The 21,379-nt window shown below is 47.3% G+C and overlaps 1 protein-coding gene across 1 annotated transcript in view; it reads right to left on the bottom strand.

Moving 5' to 3' along the window:
- Positions 1 to 7,076: 7,076 nt before the first annotated feature.
- frem1b (Fras1 related extracellular matrix 1b) overlaps positions 7,077 to 21,379 on the bottom strand; it is a 133,846-nt gene continuing 119,543 nt past the window's right edge. The window contains exons 31-34 of the mRNA XM_056276936.1: positions 20,185 to 20,349; positions 12,648 to 12,766; positions 8,394 to 8,479; positions 7,077 to 8,311 (exon numbers count right to left, since the gene is read on the bottom strand). Coding sequence (XP_056132911.1) covers positions 8,097 to 8,311; positions 8,394 to 8,479; positions 12,648 to 12,766; positions 20,185 to 20,349 — 585 coding nt within the window. The 3' untranslated portion in view covers positions 7,077 to 8,096. The remainder of the gene's footprint in view (positions 8,312 to 8,393; positions 8,480 to 12,647; positions 12,767 to 20,184; positions 20,350 to 21,379) is intronic.

Below are 21,379 nucleotides of genomic sequence, written 5' to 3'. Positions count from 1 at the left end.
AAGTATGGAATGTAATCATATAACCTATCCACCATGTCTGAACACGTTCCTGTGTAGGTGTTTAAAATGACCAGTGCTCTGGTACATTCTGCTATGTAATGTGCTCATATTGTTATAACTTTAAACAGAAAGTCAAGTCAAGTCAGTTTTATTTGTATAGCCCATTATCACAAATTACAAAAGTAAACATGTTGTATATTTGTTATAGGCCCTAAATGGGCTACTTTACGAGCTTCTAATGTATGATTTGATCTGTTCAGACGAATGTCCAAATAAATTACTTCATCCAGCTAACTTTCTGAGTCATGTCTCATTTGATGTCTGACGCCTCACTTGCACAAAGCAAAACACGTGTCTACCTCGGCTAGCATGTCTGGATGCAAATGGGGGAAAAATATGGAGTGTTGTACGCATGTAGCAAGCTGCACAGCAATACACTTCGCAGTTGCAAGCTGGACAAAATATGCACAAAGCTCGCTGGAGTGGGTGAGTGTCAATACAAAAGAAAGCCTAACTGCAGAAAGAGCCACATCCCAGATGTGCCAGCTTGTGTTGCTGCTATAGAGAATGCTACATGCAGCATGTTACATGTAGCAGACTACATGTAGCATGCTGCATGCAGCAGACTACATGCAGTCTGCTACATGCAGCGTGCTACATGCAGTCTGCTACATGCAGCGTGCTACATGCAGTCTGCTACATGCAGTCTGCTACATGCAGTCTGCTACATGCAGTCTGCTACATGCAGCGTGCTACATGCAGTCTGCTACATGCAGTCTGCTACATGCAGCGTGCTACATGCAGTCTGCTACATGCAGTCTGCTACATGCAGTCTGCTACATGCAGCGTGCTACATGCAGCGTGCTACATGCAGTCTGCTACATGCAGTCTGCTACATGCAGCGTGCTACATGCAGCGTGCTACATGCAGTATGCCAACAGAAGAAATATTGAAATGACCCGCAAGAGGAGAGAAAAGACAGTACAGGAGGTTGAAAGTTTGTCATGCAGCTTTAAACTGGTTAGCTGTAGTTGTTTTGCCCTTATATACGTGTGTGTATAAATGTAGTTGTTTTGACCTTGTATACGTGTGTGTATACATGCTAAGAATCCATTTTAAGCTGACTCATAAACAAAGCAACTTCATTGCTTCAGCATTAAAAGCAGGGACTAACAGCAAGGTGCTGTAGTTTCTAAAATACTGTGCCTAAATAGGCCGTAATCCTGTCAGATCCTGTCAAAGCATGTCACGGTGGGGATGCGGATCTAGGATGAAATATGGACCTTACACAAACACTCTATGGGAGCCTGTCTATGTCCCCAAGGTCCTATGTTACCTAAACAGATGTTCCCTCAACATATAAAGAAGAACAATGTCCATACAACTTGTAAATTAACAAACAGGTATAATCTTCATTTGCAAAAAAACAAAACAAAACAACCTTATTAATACAATTATTAACCTCAAATACCTCTATTATTGTTCACTGTAATGTATGACAAGTGTCTTTGGAAGCAACTTCCATAAACACTATTTCAGATATTATTTACTAAACACATTATCACATTATGCATTTTTGCATCATACATCATCCACTGGAGCACAAACTAGGAGTCACCAGGACGCTGTACCACTGAGCTGACAACGTCCCCACTGACACAGCAGCCGGGGAAGAGGAGAAACCCCACATTAAACAGACCTGGTTAAGTGTGGTTATCCTAACTGGGTGTTGGTCAAAGCCAGGAAGACCCCAAACAGTGCACCAGCTGATGGAAGAGAGGAGGAGGACAACAGCTGTCTAACTGTAAACCAGTGGTGATTCTGTATGGGGTGGGAGTGTCGGAACAGTTGAGACGTGTATTTTCCAAACACCGTGTCTCAGATGGTTTCAAACCCCAAAACACACTGCACCAGAAGTTGGTCCACCCCAAGGATCAGGTCCCCCGGCACAAACAGAGCAATATAGTGTAGCTGTTAAGTACCAGGAGGGTTGTCGTGACTTGTACATTGGAGAAACTAAACAGACGCTGGCCAAGAGGATGGCACAACACAGGAGAGCTAACACGTCAGACCAGGACTCCACAGTCTACACCATCTACAGACCAGGACACCACAGTCTACACCATCTACAGACCAGGACACCACAGTCTACACCATCTACAGACCAGGACTCCACAGTCTACACCATCTACAGACCAGGACTCCACAGTCTACACCATCTACAGACAAGGATTCCACAGTCTACACCATCTACAGGCCAGGACTCCACAGTCTACACCATCTACATGCCAGGACTCCACAGTCTACACCATCTACAGACCAGGACTCCACAGTCTACACCATCTACAGACCAGTGGCTCCACAGTCTACACCATCTACAGACCAGGACTCCACAGTCTACACCATCTACAGACCAGGACTCCACAGTCTACACCATCTACAGACCAGTGGCTCCACAGTCTACACCATCTACAGACCAGGACTCCACAGTCTACACCATCTACAGACCAGTGGCTCCACAGTCTACACCATCTACAGACCAGGACTCCACAGTCTACACCATCTACAGACCAGTGGCTCCACAGTCTACACCATCTACAGACCAGGACTCCACAGTCTACACCATCTACAGACCAGTGGCTCTACAGTCTACACCATCTACAGACCAGGACTCCACAGTCTACACCATCTACAGACCAGTGGCTCCACAGTCTACACCATCTACAGACCAGGACTCCATAGTCTACACCATCTACAGACCAGTGGCTCCACAGTCTACACCATCTACAGACCAGGACTCCATAGTCTACACCATCTACAGACCAGGACTCCATAGTCTACACCATCTACAGGCCAGGACTCCACAGTCTACACCATCTACAGACCAGTGGCTCCACAGTCTACACCATCTACAGACCAGGACTCCACATTCTAAACCATCAACAGACCAGGACTCCACAGTCTACACCATCTACAGACCAGTAGCCTCTCTTTCAAGGATGAGGATGTGAAAGTCAAAGAGGCCATCTATGTGAAGAGGGAACGACCATCCCTGAACAGAGGGGGGCCTAAGAGTACATCTGTCACCATCTTACAATGCTGTGATTGCAACCATTCCCGAATCCTCTGTGAACAGTACTCATGACCACTGTAACTCTAGTTAAAAGTAATTTGCATATGAATAGAATAGAACAGAATACACTTTACTTGTCATTGTACAATCATACAACGAAATTCCTTCTCTGCATTTAAGCCACCCTAGCTGTGTAGCTAGGAGCAGTGGGCAGCCGCCGTGCAGCACCTGGGGACCAACAGTTATTTCTTTCCATTGCCTTGCTCAGGGGCAGACAGGAGTATTAACCCTAACATGCATGTCTTTTTTATGGTGGGAGGAAACCGGAGCACCCGGAGAAACCCCACCGCAGACACAGAGAGAACATGCAAAGTCTACACAGAAAAGAGCCGGGCTGGCCTGGGGTTTGAACCCAGGAAGCTTCTTGCTGTGAGGCAACAGTGCTGACCACTGGGCCACTGTGCCGCCACCCTCTTGACAAATATGAAGTGATCATTGTTTTCAGTCATTATACCACTGTATTGTTTATAAGGGTGGGGACACCTGCAGTCAGCTGAGACTGAAGAGGTCACTTAGATGACGATGAAACGTTTCTGTCAGCAAATGTTGTGTCCAGATGACCTGACTCAAATGACTGTGATTTTTTTGTTTTTTGTTAGCAAACTGAAAAAGGAGCAAACTGTCTAAGAACAGAAATCACATTATGAAAGAGAGTCTACTACTACTACTACTACTACTGGCTGCTCCCGTTGGGGGGCGCCACAGCGGATCATCATGTTTCCATCTCTTCCTGTCCTCTGCATCTTCCTCTGTCACACCAGCCACCTGCATGTCCTCCCTCACCACCTCCATAAACCTCCTCTTTGGCCTTCCTCTTCTCCTCTTCCCTGGCAGCTCCATATTCAGCATCCTTCTCCCAGTATACCCAGCATCTCTCCTCCACACATGTCCAAACCATCTCAATCTTGTCTCTCCTGCTTTGTCTCCAAACCGTCCAACCTGAGCTGTCCCTCTAATATACTCCTTCCTAATCCTGTCCTTCTTCTTCACTCCCAGCATAAAACCTTTGTCAGGTCAAATATGCAGATCATAAATCATGTGATGGCCTGGTGGTCTGTCCAGGGTGTCTCACAACCTTTCCCCCAATGACTGCTGAGATAGGCTCCAGCATCCCCATGACCCTGAGAGCAGGATAAGCAGTTTGGATAATGGATGGATGGATGGATGGATGGATGGATAAATCAAATTAACATACCGGATCGGTCAAGGCCTGGGTTATCAACGACTGCCACCAGTACTGTTGGCCAATAGGGTGCAGGTGGAAACTATGCTACGATGAACTAGTCTATGCTAGATGGTTCAAAATGTTGCAGCTTGTGCCCTAACTAAATCTAGAACATATGACCATATTACACAAATTCTTGTCTCCCTTCATTGGCTTCCTTCCTATCCATGTTAGAAGAGAATACAAGGTGTTTCTGCTGACTTATAAAATCCTAAATGGGCTTGCCCCATCCTACCTGTCTGATCTCCTTAAACCGTACATTTCATCTTGAGCTCTTCGCTCTCAAAATACAGGGCTCCTGTGTGTACCCCAAGTTAAAAAGAAGTCAGCTGGTGGCAGCAGGGCCTTTTCCTATTGGGCCTCGTTCTTGTGGAATAACCTGCCTGCTGCCATCAGACAATCAGAGTCTGTTGAGTCTTTAAATCCAAACTCAAAACTCATCTTTTTACCTTAGCCTACAATTAGTTGCCTTTAAGTTGAGTGCTTCACAACCTGTACTGCATGGTGGGTCGGTTCCTGTCTCAATGAATTTACCAACCACTGTTCTGCCCACGAGATTATAGAGTATAGATTATAGAGTATAAATTACAGAGTATAGATTATAGGTTCTAGAGTATAGATGATGGAGTATAGGTTATACAGTATCGGTTATAGAGTATAGATTATAGGTTCTAGAGTATAGATGATGGAGTATAGGTTATACAGTATCGGTTATAGAGTATAGATTATAGTGTATAGATTATAGAGTATGGTTTATAGGTTATAGAGTATAGATGATGGAGTATAGGTTATAGAGTATAGATGATAGAATATAGGTTATAGAGTATAGATGATGGAGTATAGGTTATAGAGTATAGGTTATAGAGTATAGATTATAGAGTTTAGGTTATAGAGTATAGATTATAGGTTATAGAGTATAGATTATAGAATATAGATTACTGACTATTGCAAACTGTTCTCTTCTCTCACATGTCTTTTCTCTCTCTCTGAATGATGTCTTCTCCTTTCTCTTATCCTGTGTGTGGGAATGGTGTGATGTGAGTCTTCCCTGTGTGCACGTGCAGTCTGTCCTCCTCCCAGGTCTCCATGGTGATGGTGGTTGCCACCTGGATGCTGCTTGGCATCCCCCTCATCACATTTTATTTTTATAAATCTTGTGAATCCATATAATTTTGTTATCCTGTTTCAATGTTATATCCTTCTCTCACTCAGATGTGTGACTAATGTGCTTTTTCTTGTCCCTCTCCTGTCTGTGTGAATGGTGTGTTGTGAGTCTCTCTTGTGTGCATGTGTAGTCTGTCCTCCCCCATGGTCTCCATGGTGATGGTGGTCACGTGGCTCGGGTCCTGGGCTGCTCCGGTCGCGTCTGGACACTGCTTAGCATCCTCCTCATCATATTCTTCATATAGTTTATAATTCCATTATAGTTGTGTTATCCTCTTTCAGTGCTGTGTTGTGTAAATTTTGTAAACGCAACATCATGTCACGTTGTCCGTCTTGAGAGAGAGCTCCTCCTCTGTTGCTCTCCCTGAACTTTCCTCCTAGTTTTTGTCCCTGTTAAAGTTATTTTAGGGAGTTGTTCCTTATCCGAAGTGAGGGTGTAAGGATAGGATGTTGTGTTGCTGTAAAGCCCACTGAGGCACATTTGTAATTTGTGACACTGGACTACACAAATAAAACTGATTTGACTTCACTTTTACATGCACTTTCTCAAACTCTATTCAATTCTATTCAGATCTAGTCTAGTCCATTCCGAGAGGGAGAACACACACACACACACACACACACACACTTTCGTGATTGGACTCATGTATAAAACAGGTTTTGTGATGAATTCGTTGCTGCCTGGTTGTGAGTAAAACCTGGATTTCCTCTCAGGTAAGTAAAGTAAATCTTTGTGGGTTGTCTGGTTGTGAGTAAAACCTGGAGTTCCTCTCAGGTAAGTAAAGTAAATCTTTGTGGGTTGTCTGGTTGTGAGTAAAACCTGGAGTTCCTCTCAGGTAAGTAAAGTAAATCTTTGTGGGTTGCCTGGTTGTGAGTAAAACCTGGATTTCCTCTCAGGTAAGTAACGTAAATCTTTGTGGGTTGTCTGGTTGTGAGTAAAACCTGGATTTCCTCTCAGGTAAGTAACGTAAATCTTTGTGGGTTGTCTGGTTGTGAGTAAAACCTGGAGTTCCTCTCAGGTAAGTAAAGTAAATCTTTGTGGGTTGTCTGGTTGTGAGTAAAACCTGGAGTTCCTCTCAGGTAAGTAAAGTAAATCTTTGTGGGTTGTCTGGTTGTGAGTAAAACCTGGAGTTCCTCTCAGGCAAGTAAAGTAAATCTTTGTGGGTTGCCTGGTTGTGAGTAAAACCTGGATTTCCTCTCAGGTAAGTAACGTAAATCTTTGTGGGTTGCCTGGTTGTGAGTAAAACCTGGAGTTCCTCTCAGGTAAGTAAAGTAAATCTTTGTGGGTGGTCTGGTTGTGAGTAAAACCTGGAGTTCCTCTCAGGTAAGTAACGTAAATCTTTGTGGGTTGTCTGGTTGTGAGTAAAACCTGGAGTTCCTCTCAGGCAAGTAAAGTAAATCTTTGTGGGTTGCTTGCGTGTCCCAAGCCTCTCAAATGGCGCACCATGTGGTCACATCACATGACATGTGGTGATGTCACATGACTAAAAACTGGCGAGGCTGCTGAGTGGACACCGGCAGCAGTACTACTGGCCAAGAACGTTGTTTCTTGTAGCAGCTGTTTATTTTAATCAAATATTACAACTAAAGTATATATCATGTACACACAGCAGCGTGTGTCACAATGTTACAGTTTCATTTACACACGCTCACACGCTTTTATGCAAAGCGACATGCATCTGAGAGTTAACACAACACAAGCAAGCATCTAGTCAGGAGGCGATAACACAAGTAAGAACCAAAAAACTAGGTTCAAGTCCGATAACAGGCAGTGCACAAAGGCAATGTATAGGGAGCAGGTAAGTGTTTCTTTTTTCTATTTTTATTAATACCATCAGGTGTGGAGGTGCTGAAGAAGAAGCTGGGTCGGAGACGGACTCAGCGGATCAAAGGCAGTTTGGTAACTCATGTTGTACCAATTAAGATCCAGTCCAATAAAGATCACCTGGTGGTATTTTCAGTATTAGGTTTATTAATATTATTAATATTAGGTTAGCCAAAATATTAACACCACTTCTGTAGTGACAATGTAGCCAAAGCCTGTTGAGAAACTGCCCTCCATGCTGTCAACATCATTAAACTGTTTCAGAAAACCAATCAGATTCTTCTAATAAACGACATCATGTAATACTCTGACTTGATGGACAGTCAATGAATTGTCATCATCAGCTGGTCTATTTTTGAACTTGCCTAGCAACATCCTGCTAGCTAGCAAGCTAGCTAGCTATGAATAAAGAGTCTTGTGAAGTCAACCTGCTGAGAATTGTCTGTGTTCAGAGGGGGCACTAAAACAGTTATAACAAATCAAATGATGATTCTGAAGATGAAGAAATGACTCCTAACATTAACCCTAACCAAACCCCATGAAGCCTGTCTGAGAGTATTAAAATCCCCGCTGGACTGGATCACTAAATATGACGTTAAACCAAACCCAGCTCAGGAACTGAGATCCTTCTGACTGACAGAAATCCATCAGTAATCCATTTTGTAACAAGCTGGTCATGACTATGTGGGTATCACTACTAACTTTAATCCATTACATGGGTTCATCACTCCAGTCCTGCTGTTGTCCTCTCAGTTGGTGTGAGCGGGCACTGAGCAGATGGATCTGTGTTCAGATTCTATGGAACAGCCGTGTGGTATCCACGTTCTGGGGCTCTGAACCAACACACAGCTGGTCCCAGCAGAACCTAGCTCAGTCTGGAGCCGCAGGTGTTCCTCTCTTAATCTGGAGAACGAGACGAGCTGACCGTCGGCCCACACCCAGCGGCCAGGCCCTCCAGACAGACCTGGGGACAGCGGAGATGGTACGAATGGGGTAAAGGAAAGAGGAAGAACGGGAAAGCTGTCTGAATGGAATGTGGCCCTTACCAATCCAAAATGGCTTCCTCGCTGCGAATCTCCACAACCAGGCCAAGTCTTTTCTGGAATGAACACTGGTCAGATTGCTGTCAAACCTGAAGAATGTTAAAAAACAACAACAGTCTTGTCAACGATAGGTAGAATATAGTCTAGTTTGCCTCAGGAGCCAAATCAGTCTTAGGAACTAATCACATTAGTCTTTCTCGGGAGAGTTGGTCTGACCCCCACTCAGACTGAGCAGATTCAAAACGGTGGGCCGAGTCAAAAAGTGGACAGTCTAATCACATCTACCGACATCACCCAAGGGCTCTATGTCATGCAGGTGGTGGTACACAAGTGTAGACAAAGGTGAGCGAGACAGACTCATTAATCCTACACTGCAGACTGATTTTCCTGATGACAGTAGACACATTTTGACGGCAAAAATATTGGCGTTAAACGCCGCACCCACATCATGTGACTTGTTTTACATTTTAGCTTCCTCGACTCAGCTCATGGAAGTCAAAGGTATTGTTCTTTACAGTTCTGCCAAGTCTTATCTTAACTATGTAAAGTCCTCACATCTGATTCCACAGCTCTGACCTGATCCATCCACTTTCTGAACAACATCTTCAGCCTGTGTGTATGTGTGTGTGTGGGGGGGGGGGCAGTCTGTGTATGTACCGTATATATGCACTATGTTACTTGTATTTTGGGGGGGGGGATTTTTTCCCCCTTTTTCTCCCCAATTGCACCCGGCCAATTACCCCACTCTTCCGAGCTGTCCCGGTCTCTGCTCCACCCCCTCTGCTGATCCGGGGAGGGCTGCAGACTACCACGTGCCGCCTCCGATACATGTGGAGTCACCAGCCGCTTCTTTTCACCTGACAGTGAGGAGTTTCACCAGGGGGGACGTAGTGCGTGGGAGGATCACGCTATTCCCCCAGCCCCCCCCCCCCCCCCGAACAGGTGCCCCGACCGACCAGAGGAGGCGCTAGTGCAGCTAATAGGACACATACCCACATCCGGCTTCCCACCTGCAGATATGGCCAATTGTGTCCGCAGGGACTCCCGACTAAGCCAGAGGCAACACAGGGATTCGAACAGGCGATCCGTGTCAGTGGGCTACAGAATAGATAGTTACGCTACCCAGATGCCCTGCTACATTTCTCAGGGACAGGTGCAGGTGGACCCTGCCAAAATCACAGCAGTAGTAGCGGCTCCTGCAACTGCAACGGTTCTTGGGGTCCGCTAATTTTTATCGCTGCTTCATCAGGAGCTGTAGCCCCCCTCACGGCCCTCACCCCCACTACCACGCTGCTCTTAGGGGACCCCGGAGTCAGCATTCCAGGAGCTGAAGCGGTGTTTCACCACAACCCCGATGCTCACCCAGCCGGACCTGGAACTGCAATTTGTAGCGGAGGCGGACCCTTATCAGTAGGTGCCGTTCTTTCCCCGCGCCCGCCTGCTGATCATAAACTTCACCCCCCTTGTGTTTTGTTTTTTTTCCCCTCATAAACTGTCCCTCACAGAGAGGAACATGACATTGGGAACCGGGAACTCCTGGCAGTGAAGATGGCACTGGAGGAGTGGCACCCCTTTATTGTCTGGACCGACCACAAGAACTTGGCCTATAGTCAGACGGCCAAATGCCTGAATTCCAGGGACGCCAGGTGGGCATTATTCTTTGGCCGGTTTAATTTTAAATAAACTTATCGTCCAGGGTCCAAATATCAAGCCCCAACGCTCTCTCCCGGCAGTTCATCATGGACAACACCTGTCAACAACCTGAACCCGTCCTGCCCCCCTCATGTATCGTGGCTATTTCTTGGGAACTCGAGTTCCACATCTGCCAAGCCCAGGAGACCCAGCCAGATCCCAGCGGCAGACCTGCCATCACTGTTCGTCCCTCATGCTTTCCGCTCTGACGTTCTCCAGTGGGGCCACTCCAGCAAGTTGGCCTGCCCTCCTGGATTGGCCCCCCTCTTTCCTTTGGTGGCCATCTATGGAAAAGGATGCACAGGGCTTCATCGCGGCATGCTCAATCTGTGCCTGGGGTAAATTCGCCTGTCCCTAGTCGCACATTGCCCTGGACTTTGTCACTGGCCTGCCCCCGTCTCATGGCCACACGGCCATCCTCACCTTAGCTGACAATTTCTCCGAGTCAGTGCATTTCGTCCCTCTTCCAAAGCTCCCGTCCTACAGGGAGACCACCGATGGAAGTCCTGGTTCAACACATCTTCCGCCTGCATGGTATCCCAGTGGACATAGTTTCAGACAGAGGCCCCCAACTCATATCCCGAGTGTGGAGGTCATTCAATTCTGCTCTGCCCTGGGTGCCACCGTGAGTCTGTCCTTCAGATACCAACCCTAGTCCAAGGGCCAGACTGAGTGTGTCAACCAGGAGCTAGAGGCCACGCTGTGTTGTATAGCCACCTTCAACATGTCCTCCCGGAGCCAGCACCTGACTTGGGTTGAGTACGCCCAACTCAGTGCCTCATTGGGGATGTCCCCCTTAGAGTGCGCACTGGGCTACCAACCTCCCCTGCTCCCTGCCCAGGAGCGTGAAGTCGCAGTGCCATTGGTGCAGGCCCACCTACTAAGCTGCCGGCATGTCTGGAACCAGGTCCACACTGCCCTGCTCTGTGCCTCCACCCGGTCCCAGGTTAACTGTCACCCCAGCTCCTGCCCCTGTCCCTGGTCAAGAGGTGTGGCTTTCCACCAAGGACCTGCCACTGAAGGGGGAATCCAAGAAGCCTGCTTCATAGGTCCTTTCCCAGTGGACAAGACATTAATCCAGTGGCAGTACAGCTCAAGTTCCCGGCCTCCCTTCAGGTGTACCCCACGTTCCATGTCTCCCATCTGACGTCTGTCCTCAATAGTCCCTTGTCCCCCCAGCAGTGGCTCCTCCACGCATGGTAGGTGATGGCCCAGCATATACCATCTGGCAGCTTCTGGAGATATGCAGTCGGGGCCGCCGTCTGCAGTACCCAGTGGATTGGGAGGGGTACTGTCCTGAGGCTGCTGGGTCCCTTGTCATCACATCCTGAATCCCCCCCCCCGCTCATACATTTTTTCTACCTGTTAAAGGTTTTTTTTTAGGGAATTGTTCCTTATCCGATGAGGGGGTCTAAGCACAGTGTTGCTGCTAAGTCCACTGAGGCAAATTTGTAATTTGTGATATTGGGCTACACGAATAAAATTGAATTGATTTGATTTGATACAAGCTTTCCATGAGCTCCATCCTGACAAGGTGCCAGGGGGAGGTGGCCACAGCCGCCCCCTGGCACCTTCCCAGGACTTTTATGTTTGTGTGTGTATGTGTCTTAAGGATAGGAGGCAGGTGTGTGGCAGGCAGAGCAGAGGTCCACCACCTGCATCTCATCTACGCCAAGCAACCCCACGCCTTCTATACCCAGCCTTGCCAGATCGTAGCGCCTGCTCAGTCCAGCCTGCGCTTCCAGCCTCCTGTTGAGACATTGCCTGTTTCCTCGTCTAGACCTGGCTCTCCGTGTTTCCCACAGTCCTGCCTGCCCTGCCCTGCCCCTGCCCCCGGCCGTCAGTCTGTCTGCCAGCATACTGGGTGCAGCCTTGCAGCCCCGGTTAACATGCACTGAATGTCTTCACCCTGGAAAGCACCTTGTGCTTCATGCTCGCAAAGAAGAGCCACTTTATTTTGTCATCGTAATCCTACAATGAATGTGTCCCTGCATGTAACACCTCCTATTGTACAGGCGCAGCGCCCGCAGACCAACTCCAGCTCTTTCCATTGCCTTGCTCAGGGGCACAGGCAGGAGTATTAACCCTAACAAAAGTGCTCTATATATAATTATTATGATATCAGGCTGCTATTTACTGATGAATGACACGAGTTTGGCTTTGAACATCCAAATGTGACTCCTGTCCCACAGCTGGCTTCATTACATATCGTCACCTTCTTAAAATAATGGCCTAAGTCCTATTTTCAAGTTTTTCTAAAAACAATAAACCGAAACAAATATAGAATATATGACATTTCTTACTCATTTCACACAAAAAGGTTATGACAATATACGACTACTGACTTACAAATAACGCTGTCTGTCAATTATATTCTATATTTGTTTCAGTTTATTCTGTTTCTTTGAAAATATGACGTAGGCCATTATTTTAAGTAGGTGACGATATGCCCACCGTCTAATCTGGGATTACACATGATGTGGTCGACGTGCTGGCCTCTCAAATCCACTTTTAAAACCAATCCGTTGACTGTGTGGCTGTGAATGGTTGGAAGGAAGTGCTCACATGAGAGAACAGGTCCGCTGAGCGCTGCTCCAGCTCGCCACGCCTGAACTCAGGAGGTAACACCGCCTCCGGTAGCGAGTCCAACCTTCAGGACAGGAACTACTGACCCACTTCCCTGTCTGGAGAGAGACAGAGTCCAATGTAAGTCAATGAGAGATTTCCCCACTGCTACTTTCACATACAAAGCCAGAACATCTTTTCTCATCAGAAGCTGGCGTCTCGACTGGCCATTTCCAGTCTGGCACACAGGGAGGGAGGCTAAGCTGACACTTGTTCTGCGAGAAAGAGTGAGATGAGAAAGCCAGCACACTGGAGGGCACGTCTGACGGACGGACCAGCCTGTCCATCTGACTGCCACTCAGGCTCAGCCCATTACCCAAACTCACATTTTCTGGCTCCAACAACTGACAAGAAGGCAGTAGGTGTAAGGCCAAACTTCAGGTTTCAAAATGCCCCTTCAGAAGCCAACGGGTCATGTCACAGACCCTACATCCACCTTTTATATACGGTCTGTGGTGTGTATGTACACGTCACAGACCCTACATCCACCTCTTTTATACGGTCTGTGGTGTGTATATACACATGTCACAGACCCTACATCCACCTCTTTTATACGGTCTGTGGTGTGTATATATACATGTCACAGACCCTACATCCACCTCTTTTATACGGTCTGTGGTGTGTATATACACATGTCACAGACCCTACATCCACCTTTTATATACGGTCTGTGGTGTGTATGTACACATGTCACAGACCCTACATCCACCTTTTTTATACGGTCTGTGGTGTGTATGTACACATGTCACAGACCCTACATCCACCTCTTTTATACGGTCTGTGGTGTGTATGTACACATGTCACAGACCCTACATCCACCTCTTTTATACGGTCTGTGGTGTGTATATACACATGTCACAGACCCTACATCCACCTCTTTTATACAGACTGTGGTGTGTATGTACACATGTCACAGACCCTACATCCACCTCTTTTATACGGTCTGTGGTGTGTATGTACACATGTCACAGACCCTACATCCACCTCTTTTATACGGTCTGTGGTGTGTATATACACATGTCACAGACCCTACATCCACCTCTTTTATACGGTCTGTGGTGTGTATGTACACATGTCACAGACCCTACATCCACCTCTTTTATACGGTCTGTGGTGTGTATGTACACATGTCACAGACCCTACATCCACCTCTTTTATACGGTCTGTGGTGTGTATGTACACATGTCACAGACCCTACATCCACCTCTTTTATACGGTCTGTGGTGTGTATGTACACATGTCACAGACCCTACATCCACCTCTTTTATACGGTCTGTGGTGTGTATATACATGTCACAGACCCTACATCCACCTCTTTTATACGGTCTGTGGTGTGTATGTACACATGTCACAGACCCTACATCCACCTCTTTTATACGGTCTGTGGTGTGTATGTACACATGTCACAGACCCTACATCCACCTCTTTTATACAGACTGTGGTGTATATATACATGTCACAGACCCTACATCCACCTCTTTTATACGGTCTGTGGTATGTATATACACATGTCACAGACCCTACATCCACCTCTTTTATACGGTCTGTGGTGTGTATAGACACATGTCACAGACCCTACATCCACCTCTTTTATACGGTCTGTGGTGTGTATGTACACATGTCACAGACCCTACATCCACCTCTTTTATACAGACTGTGGTGTGTACATACACGTCACAGACCCTACATCCACCTCTTTTATACGGTCTGTGGTGTGTATATACACATGTCACAGACCCTACATCCACCTTTTTTATACAGACTGTGGTGTGTATATACACATGTCACAGACCCTACATCCACCTCTTTTATACGGTCTGTGGTGTGTATGTATACATGTCACAGACCCTACATCCACCTTTTTTATACGGTCTGTGGTGTGTATATACACATGTCACAGACCCTACATCCACCTCTTTTATACGGTCTGTGGTGTGTATGTACACATGTCACAGACCCTACATCCACCTCTTTTATACAGACTGTGGTGTGTATGTACACATGTCACAGACCCTACATCCACCTCTTTTATACAGACTGTGGTGTGTATGTACACATGTCACAGACCCTACATCCACCTCTTTTATACGGTCTGTGGTGTGTATGTACACATGTCACAGACCCTACATCCACCTCTTTTATACGGTCTGTGGTGTGTATATACACATGTCACAGACCCTACATCCACCTCTTTTATACGGTCTGTGGTGTGTATGTACACATGTCACAGACCCTACATCCACCTCTTTTATACGGTCTGTGGTGTGTATGTACACATGTCACAGACCCTACATCCACCTCTTTTATACGGTCTGTGGTGTGTATGTACACATGTCACAGACCCTACATCCACCTCTTTTATACGGTCTGTGGTGTGTATGTACACATGTCACAGACCCTACATCCACCTCTTTTATACGGTCTGTGGTGTGTATATACATGTCACAGACCCTACATCCACCTCTTTTATACGGTCTGTGGTGTGTATGTACACATGTCACAGACCCTACATCCACCTCTTTTATACGGTCTGTGGTGTGTATGTACACATGTCACAGACCCTACATCCACCTCTTTTATACAGACTGTGGTGTATATATACATGTCACAGACCCTACATCCACCTCTTTTATACGGTCTGTGGTATGTATATACACATGTCACAGACCCTACATCCACCTCTTTTATACGGTCTGTGGTGTGTATAGACACATGTCACAGACCCTACATCCACCTCTTTTATACGGTCTGTGGTGTGTATGTACACATGTCACAGACCCTACATCCACCTCTTTTATACAGACTGTGGTGTGTACATACACGTCACAGACCCTACATCCACCTCTTTTATACGGTCTGTGGTGTGTATATACACGTCACAGACCCTACATCCACCTTTTTTATACAGACTGTGGTGTGTATATACACATGTCACAGACCCTACATCCACCTCTTTTATACGGTCTGTGGTGTGTATGTACACATGTCACAGACCCTACATCCACCTTTTTTATACGGTCTGTGGTGTGTATATACACATGTCACAGACCCTACATCCACCTCTTTTATACGGTCTGTGGTGTGTATGTACACATGTCACAGACCCTACATCCACCTTTTTTATACGGTCTGTGGTGTGTATATACACATGTCACAGACCCTACATCCACCTCTTTTATACGGTCTGTGGTGTGTATGTACACATGTCACAGACCCTACATCCACCTCTTTTATACGGTCTGTGGTGTGTATGTACACATGTCACAGACCCTACATCCACCTCTTTTATACAGTCTGTGGTGTGTATGTACACATGTCACAGACCCTACATCCACCTCTTTTATACGGTCTGTGGTGTGTATGTACACATGTCACAGACCCTACATCCACCTTTTTTATACGGTCTGTGGTGTGTATGTACACATGTCACAGACCCTACATCCACCTCTTTTATAAGGTCTGTGGTGTGTATGTACACATGTCACAGACCCTACATCCACCTTTTTTATACGGTCTGTGGTGTGTATATACACATGTCAAGCCTTCACTGGGCTCAACTGCTGCTTCGCTAACGCAGTGCTGGTGCCATGCTAAAGAGGGGACTGCATGTGAGGTGACGTGTGCTCGAATCCTGGTGCCAGCAGCATGGGGAGGGGTGTATGTATAGGTAGAGGGAGTGGACGGGGACACTGCAGGCCATTGCTTGAACAGCTGTTTTCAACCAGGAAGTACCAGTTGATAATCTATGTGTACCAGTTGATAATGTATCTGTACCAGTTGATAATGTATCTGTACCAGTTGATAATCTATCTGTACCAGTTGATAATCTATGTGTACCAGTTGATATTGTATCTGTACCAGTTGATAATGTATCTGTACCAGTTGATAATCTATGTGTACCAGTTGATAATGTATCTGTACCAGTTGATAATCTATGTGTACCAGTTGATAATCTATGTGTACCAGTTGATAATCTATGTGTACCAGTTGATAATGTATCTGTACCAGTTGATAATGTATCTGTACCAGTTGATAATCTATGTGTACCAGTTGATAATCTATGTGTACCAGTTGATAATGTATCTGTACCAGTTGATAATCAATGTGTACCAGTTGATAATGTATCTGTACCAGTTGATAATCTTTCTGTGAAACTAGATTTTTTTCCGTGAATCTTTGATACACTAATATTTATGTGATGCAGCCATTTTGAGTTGGCCTTGGATTTTTGTTTTGAAAAGTGTGTGTGTGTGTGTGTGTGAGTGTGTGTGTCCCTCCAGTATGTTTCTCCAGTATGTCCCTCCAGTATGTCCCTCCAGCATGCACCACATGCCCGGGGATAGCTGTGGAAGCTCACCGGGCAGTGAAGAGGAGGATGGCAGTTAAGTGCCATTGACCTGGAGGTGCAGCTGCAGACTGAATTTCAGGACTGCTTTGCATGTGATGAGGAGGTGCTGGGACACACCACTCTTGTGCAGCACTCCATTGAGACGGGGGATGCCGTGCCTATACAGCAGCACCCGCGGCACCTCCCTTAGGTCGGCAGGAAACAGTGGAGCAGGCTCTAGAAAAATGCAGCATGCAGGCATAACAGAGCCCCCGGGCTTCACCGCTGGTCATGGTGCCAAAGAAGGGGGGAGAGTGGCACTTCTGTGTGGACTACAGGAGACTGGTCACCAATGGTCTCCTATCCCCTTCGGTGTGTGGATGAATGCCTGGATCTAGTGGCTGGCTTCCCCTGGTTCTCTTCCTTGGACTTGAGGAGTGGCTACTGGCAGGTCCCGCTATCTCCTGAAGCACAGCTCAAGACTGTAGTCTGCACAGGGAAGGGACTAAATATATATAGTGTGTGTGTGATGAGATATATATATATATATATATATATATATAAAAAATCACATACATGAGGACAGTATCTCTGTCGGCCATGAATCAGCGCAGCAGTTCACACACTAACAAACACGACATACTGCTGCTTGCGGATACTACTGAGATGCCGCTTGCAAAGTCCCGCTCACAAACACCAGCGCTAATAGCTGCATGCAGTTAGTGTGGAAATTATGGACTTCCGGGTCTGCTCATCCCCGCTGAGACGCGTTTCTTCATTGCTCCGCGAGGCAGTGACTACAGTCAAATGATGAGCACTGTTTATGTGCAGATACTCCAGCACCACAGCAGTGACTGAGCCATGTGAACGGGAGACTTGGGGGCACTGCTTTACTCAGCAGCTGCAGTGCACACCAACACCCACCAGGTAGCAAATGTGAGCAGTCAGTCTTTTTCTCTAGACCAGGGATGGGCAACATGGTCCGGTGTGGGTGCAGGTCTTTGTTCCAACCAAGCAGTTACACACCTGATTCTATAGATCAACCAATAGTCTTTGCTAAGGACCTTGATTTGTAGACTAAGGTGTGCAACTCCTTTGCCTATCCCTGCTCTGAACACACCGAACCTTTTCTCTCGACACACCGGGCCTTTTCTCTCGACACACCGGGCCCTTTCTCTCGACACACCGAACCTTTTCTCTCGACACACCGGGCCCTTTCTCTCGACACACCGAACCTTTTCTCTCGACACACCGAACCTTTTCTCTCGACACACCGAACCTTTTCTCTCAACACACCGAACCTTTTCTCTCGACACACCGGGCCTTTTCTCTCGACACACCGAACCTTTTCTCTCGACACACCGAACCTTTTCTCTCGACACACCGAACCTTTTCTCTCGACACACCGAACCTTTTCTCTCGACACACCGAACCTTTTCTCTCGACACACCGAACCTTTTCTCTCGACACACCGAACCTTTTCTCTCGACACACCGAACCTTTTCTCTCGACACACCGAACCTTTTCTCTCAACACACCGAACCTTTTCTCTCGACACACCGAACCTTTTCTCTCGACACACCGAACCTTTTCTCTCGACACACCGGGCCTTTTCTCTCGACACACCGAACCTTTTCTCTTGACACACCGGGCCTTTTCTCTCAACACACCGAACCTTTTCTCTCGACACACCGAACCTTTTCTCTCGACACACCGAACCTTTTCTCTCGACACACCGAACCTTTTCTCTCAACACACCGAACCTTTTCTCTCGACACACCGAACCTTTTCTCTCGACACACCGGGCCTTTTCTCTCGACACACCGAACCTTTTCTCTCGACACACCGAACCTTTTCTCTCAACACACCGAACCTTTTCTCTCGACACACCAAACCTTTTCTCTCGACACACCGGGCCTTTTCTCTCGACACACCGGGCCTTTTCTCTCGACACACCGAACCTTTTCTCTCGACACACCGAACCTTTTCTCTCGACACACCGGGCCTTTTCTCTCGACACACCGGGCCCTTTCTCTCAACACACCGAACCTTTTCTCTCGACACACCGAACCTTTTCTCTCAACACACCGAACCTTTTCTCTCGACACACCGAACCTTTTCTCTCGACACACCGAACCTTTTCTCTCGACACACCGAACCTTTTCTCTCGACACACCGAACCTTTTCTCTCGACACACCGAACCTTTTCTCTCGACACACCGAACCTTTTCTCTCGACACACCGAACCTTTTCTCTCGACACACCGAACCTTTTCTCTCGACACACCGGGCCTTTTCTCTCGACACACCGAACCTTTTCTCTCGACACACCGAACCTTTTCTCTCGACACACCGAACCTTTTCTCTCGACACACCGAACCTTTTCTCTCGACACACCGAACCTTTTCTCTCGACACACCGAACCTTTTCTCTCGACACACCGAACCTTTTCTCTCGACACACCGAACCTTTTCTCTCGACACACCGAACCTTTTCTCTCGACACACCGAACCTTTTCTCTCGACACACCGGGCCTTTTCTCTCGACACACCGAACCTTTTCTCTCGACACACCGAACCTTTTCTCTCGACACACCGAACCTTTTCTCTCGACACACCGAACCTTTTCTCTCGACACACCGAACCTTTTCTCTCGACACACCGGGCCTTTTCTCTCGACACACCGGGCCTTCAGCTAACGTCAGTGTAAACGGGAAAACACACCTGCGACAACATTTGATAAGCAGTCATTTCGATTTGTGCCTCAATGGAGCAAAGAGTTTTTGATATTTAGGATTTTTTATTGAAATTGGGACTCTTCATCTTTTCTTTTAATTTCCCCCCTTTTTCTCCCCAATCGAAATTTGGCCAATTACCCCACTCTTCTGAGCCGTCCCGGTCTCTGCTCCACCCCCTCTGCTGATCTGGGGAGGGCTGCAGACTACCACATGTCTCCTCCCATACATGTGGAGTCGCCAGCTGCTTCTTTTCACCCGACAGTGAGGAGTTTCACCAGGGGGACGTAGCGCGTGGGAGGGTCACGCTTGTAATTTGGGATATTGGGCAACACAAATAAAGCTGACTCGACTTCTTGTTCATTGTAAACACTCAAGTAAAAGGTGTTAACGGAAGCCTGACTTGTGTCTTTCTACCTTGCGTTTCCATTGTGTGTGTCGGTGTTCGGGGTTCGGGTGGTCCATTTGGGGGGCATCTGTGACCCAGACCTCATGCAGATGCTGGTTCTGATCCATCCAGCTCCACATGGACCTGACAGGAGCAGAATCCTCCTCCAGACGCAGAGAAGTCACACTGTGGAACTGACAGCAGCACATCACAACCAACAGACCGTAAGCCAGAATCTCCAGCTTTCTAGAGACTGAGACACGATGGAGAGAGACAGATAGGATGGACAGATACAGACAGGATGGACAGACACAGATGGGATGAAGGGAGGCAGATATTATGGAGAGAGACAGATGGGATGAGAGACATACATGATGAAGGGACACAGATTGGATGGAGGGAAGCAGACGAGATGGAGTGACGCAGACGGGGTGGAGAGAGACATGATGGAGAGACAGATCGGCTGAAGGTAGACAAATGGGATGGAGAGACACAGACAGGATAGAGGCAGGCAGATGGGATGGAGAGAGACAAATTGGATGGAGGGAGGCAGACAGGATGGAGAGAGATGGGCAGAGACAGACGGAATGGAGGCAGACTGACAGGGGAAAGGGAGGCAGACAGGATGGAGAGAGACAGACAGACAGGAGGAAGGGAGGTGGACAGGATGGAGAGAGGTAGATGGGATGCGAGAGACAGACAGACAGGAGGAAGGGAGGCAGACAGGATGGCGAGAGACAGACAGGCAGGGAGAAGGGAGGCAGACACGATGGAGAGAGAGAGGCAGGCAGGGAGAAGGGAGGCAGACAGGATGAAGAGAGAGAGACAGACAGGAGGAAGGGAGGCAGACAGGATGGAGCGAGGTAGATGGGATGGAGACAGAAAGACAGGCAGGGAGAAGGGAGGCAGACAGGATGGAGAGAGACAGACAGACAGGAGGAAGGGAGGCAGACAGGATGGAAAGACAGGTGGGATGGAGAGAGACAGACAGACAGGAGGAAGGGAGGCAGACAGGATGGAGAGAAGACAGAAAGACAGGAGGCAGACAGGATGGAGAGACAGGTGGGATGGAGAGAGACAGACAGACAGGAAGAAGGGAGGCAGACAGGATGGAGAGAGTCAGTCAGAAAGATGTGCATTAACACCAGTCTCACCGTTGCGACTGTGTCTGCTGTCCAGCTGTCTCCGGGCAGAGGGACCTGTGGTTCACAGCAGTAAAATATC

Source organism: Lampris incognitus, chromosome 3, assembly GCF_029633865.1.
Source record: "Lampris incognitus isolate fLamInc1 chromosome 3, fLamInc1.hap2, whole genome shotgun sequence".
Lineage (NCBI taxonomy): Eukaryota > Metazoa > Chordata > Actinopteri > Lampriformes > Lampridae > Lampris > Lampris incognitus.
The sequence above is the reverse complement of the archived record's forward strand: the minus strand, read 5'-3'. Positions and strand labels throughout refer to the sequence as shown.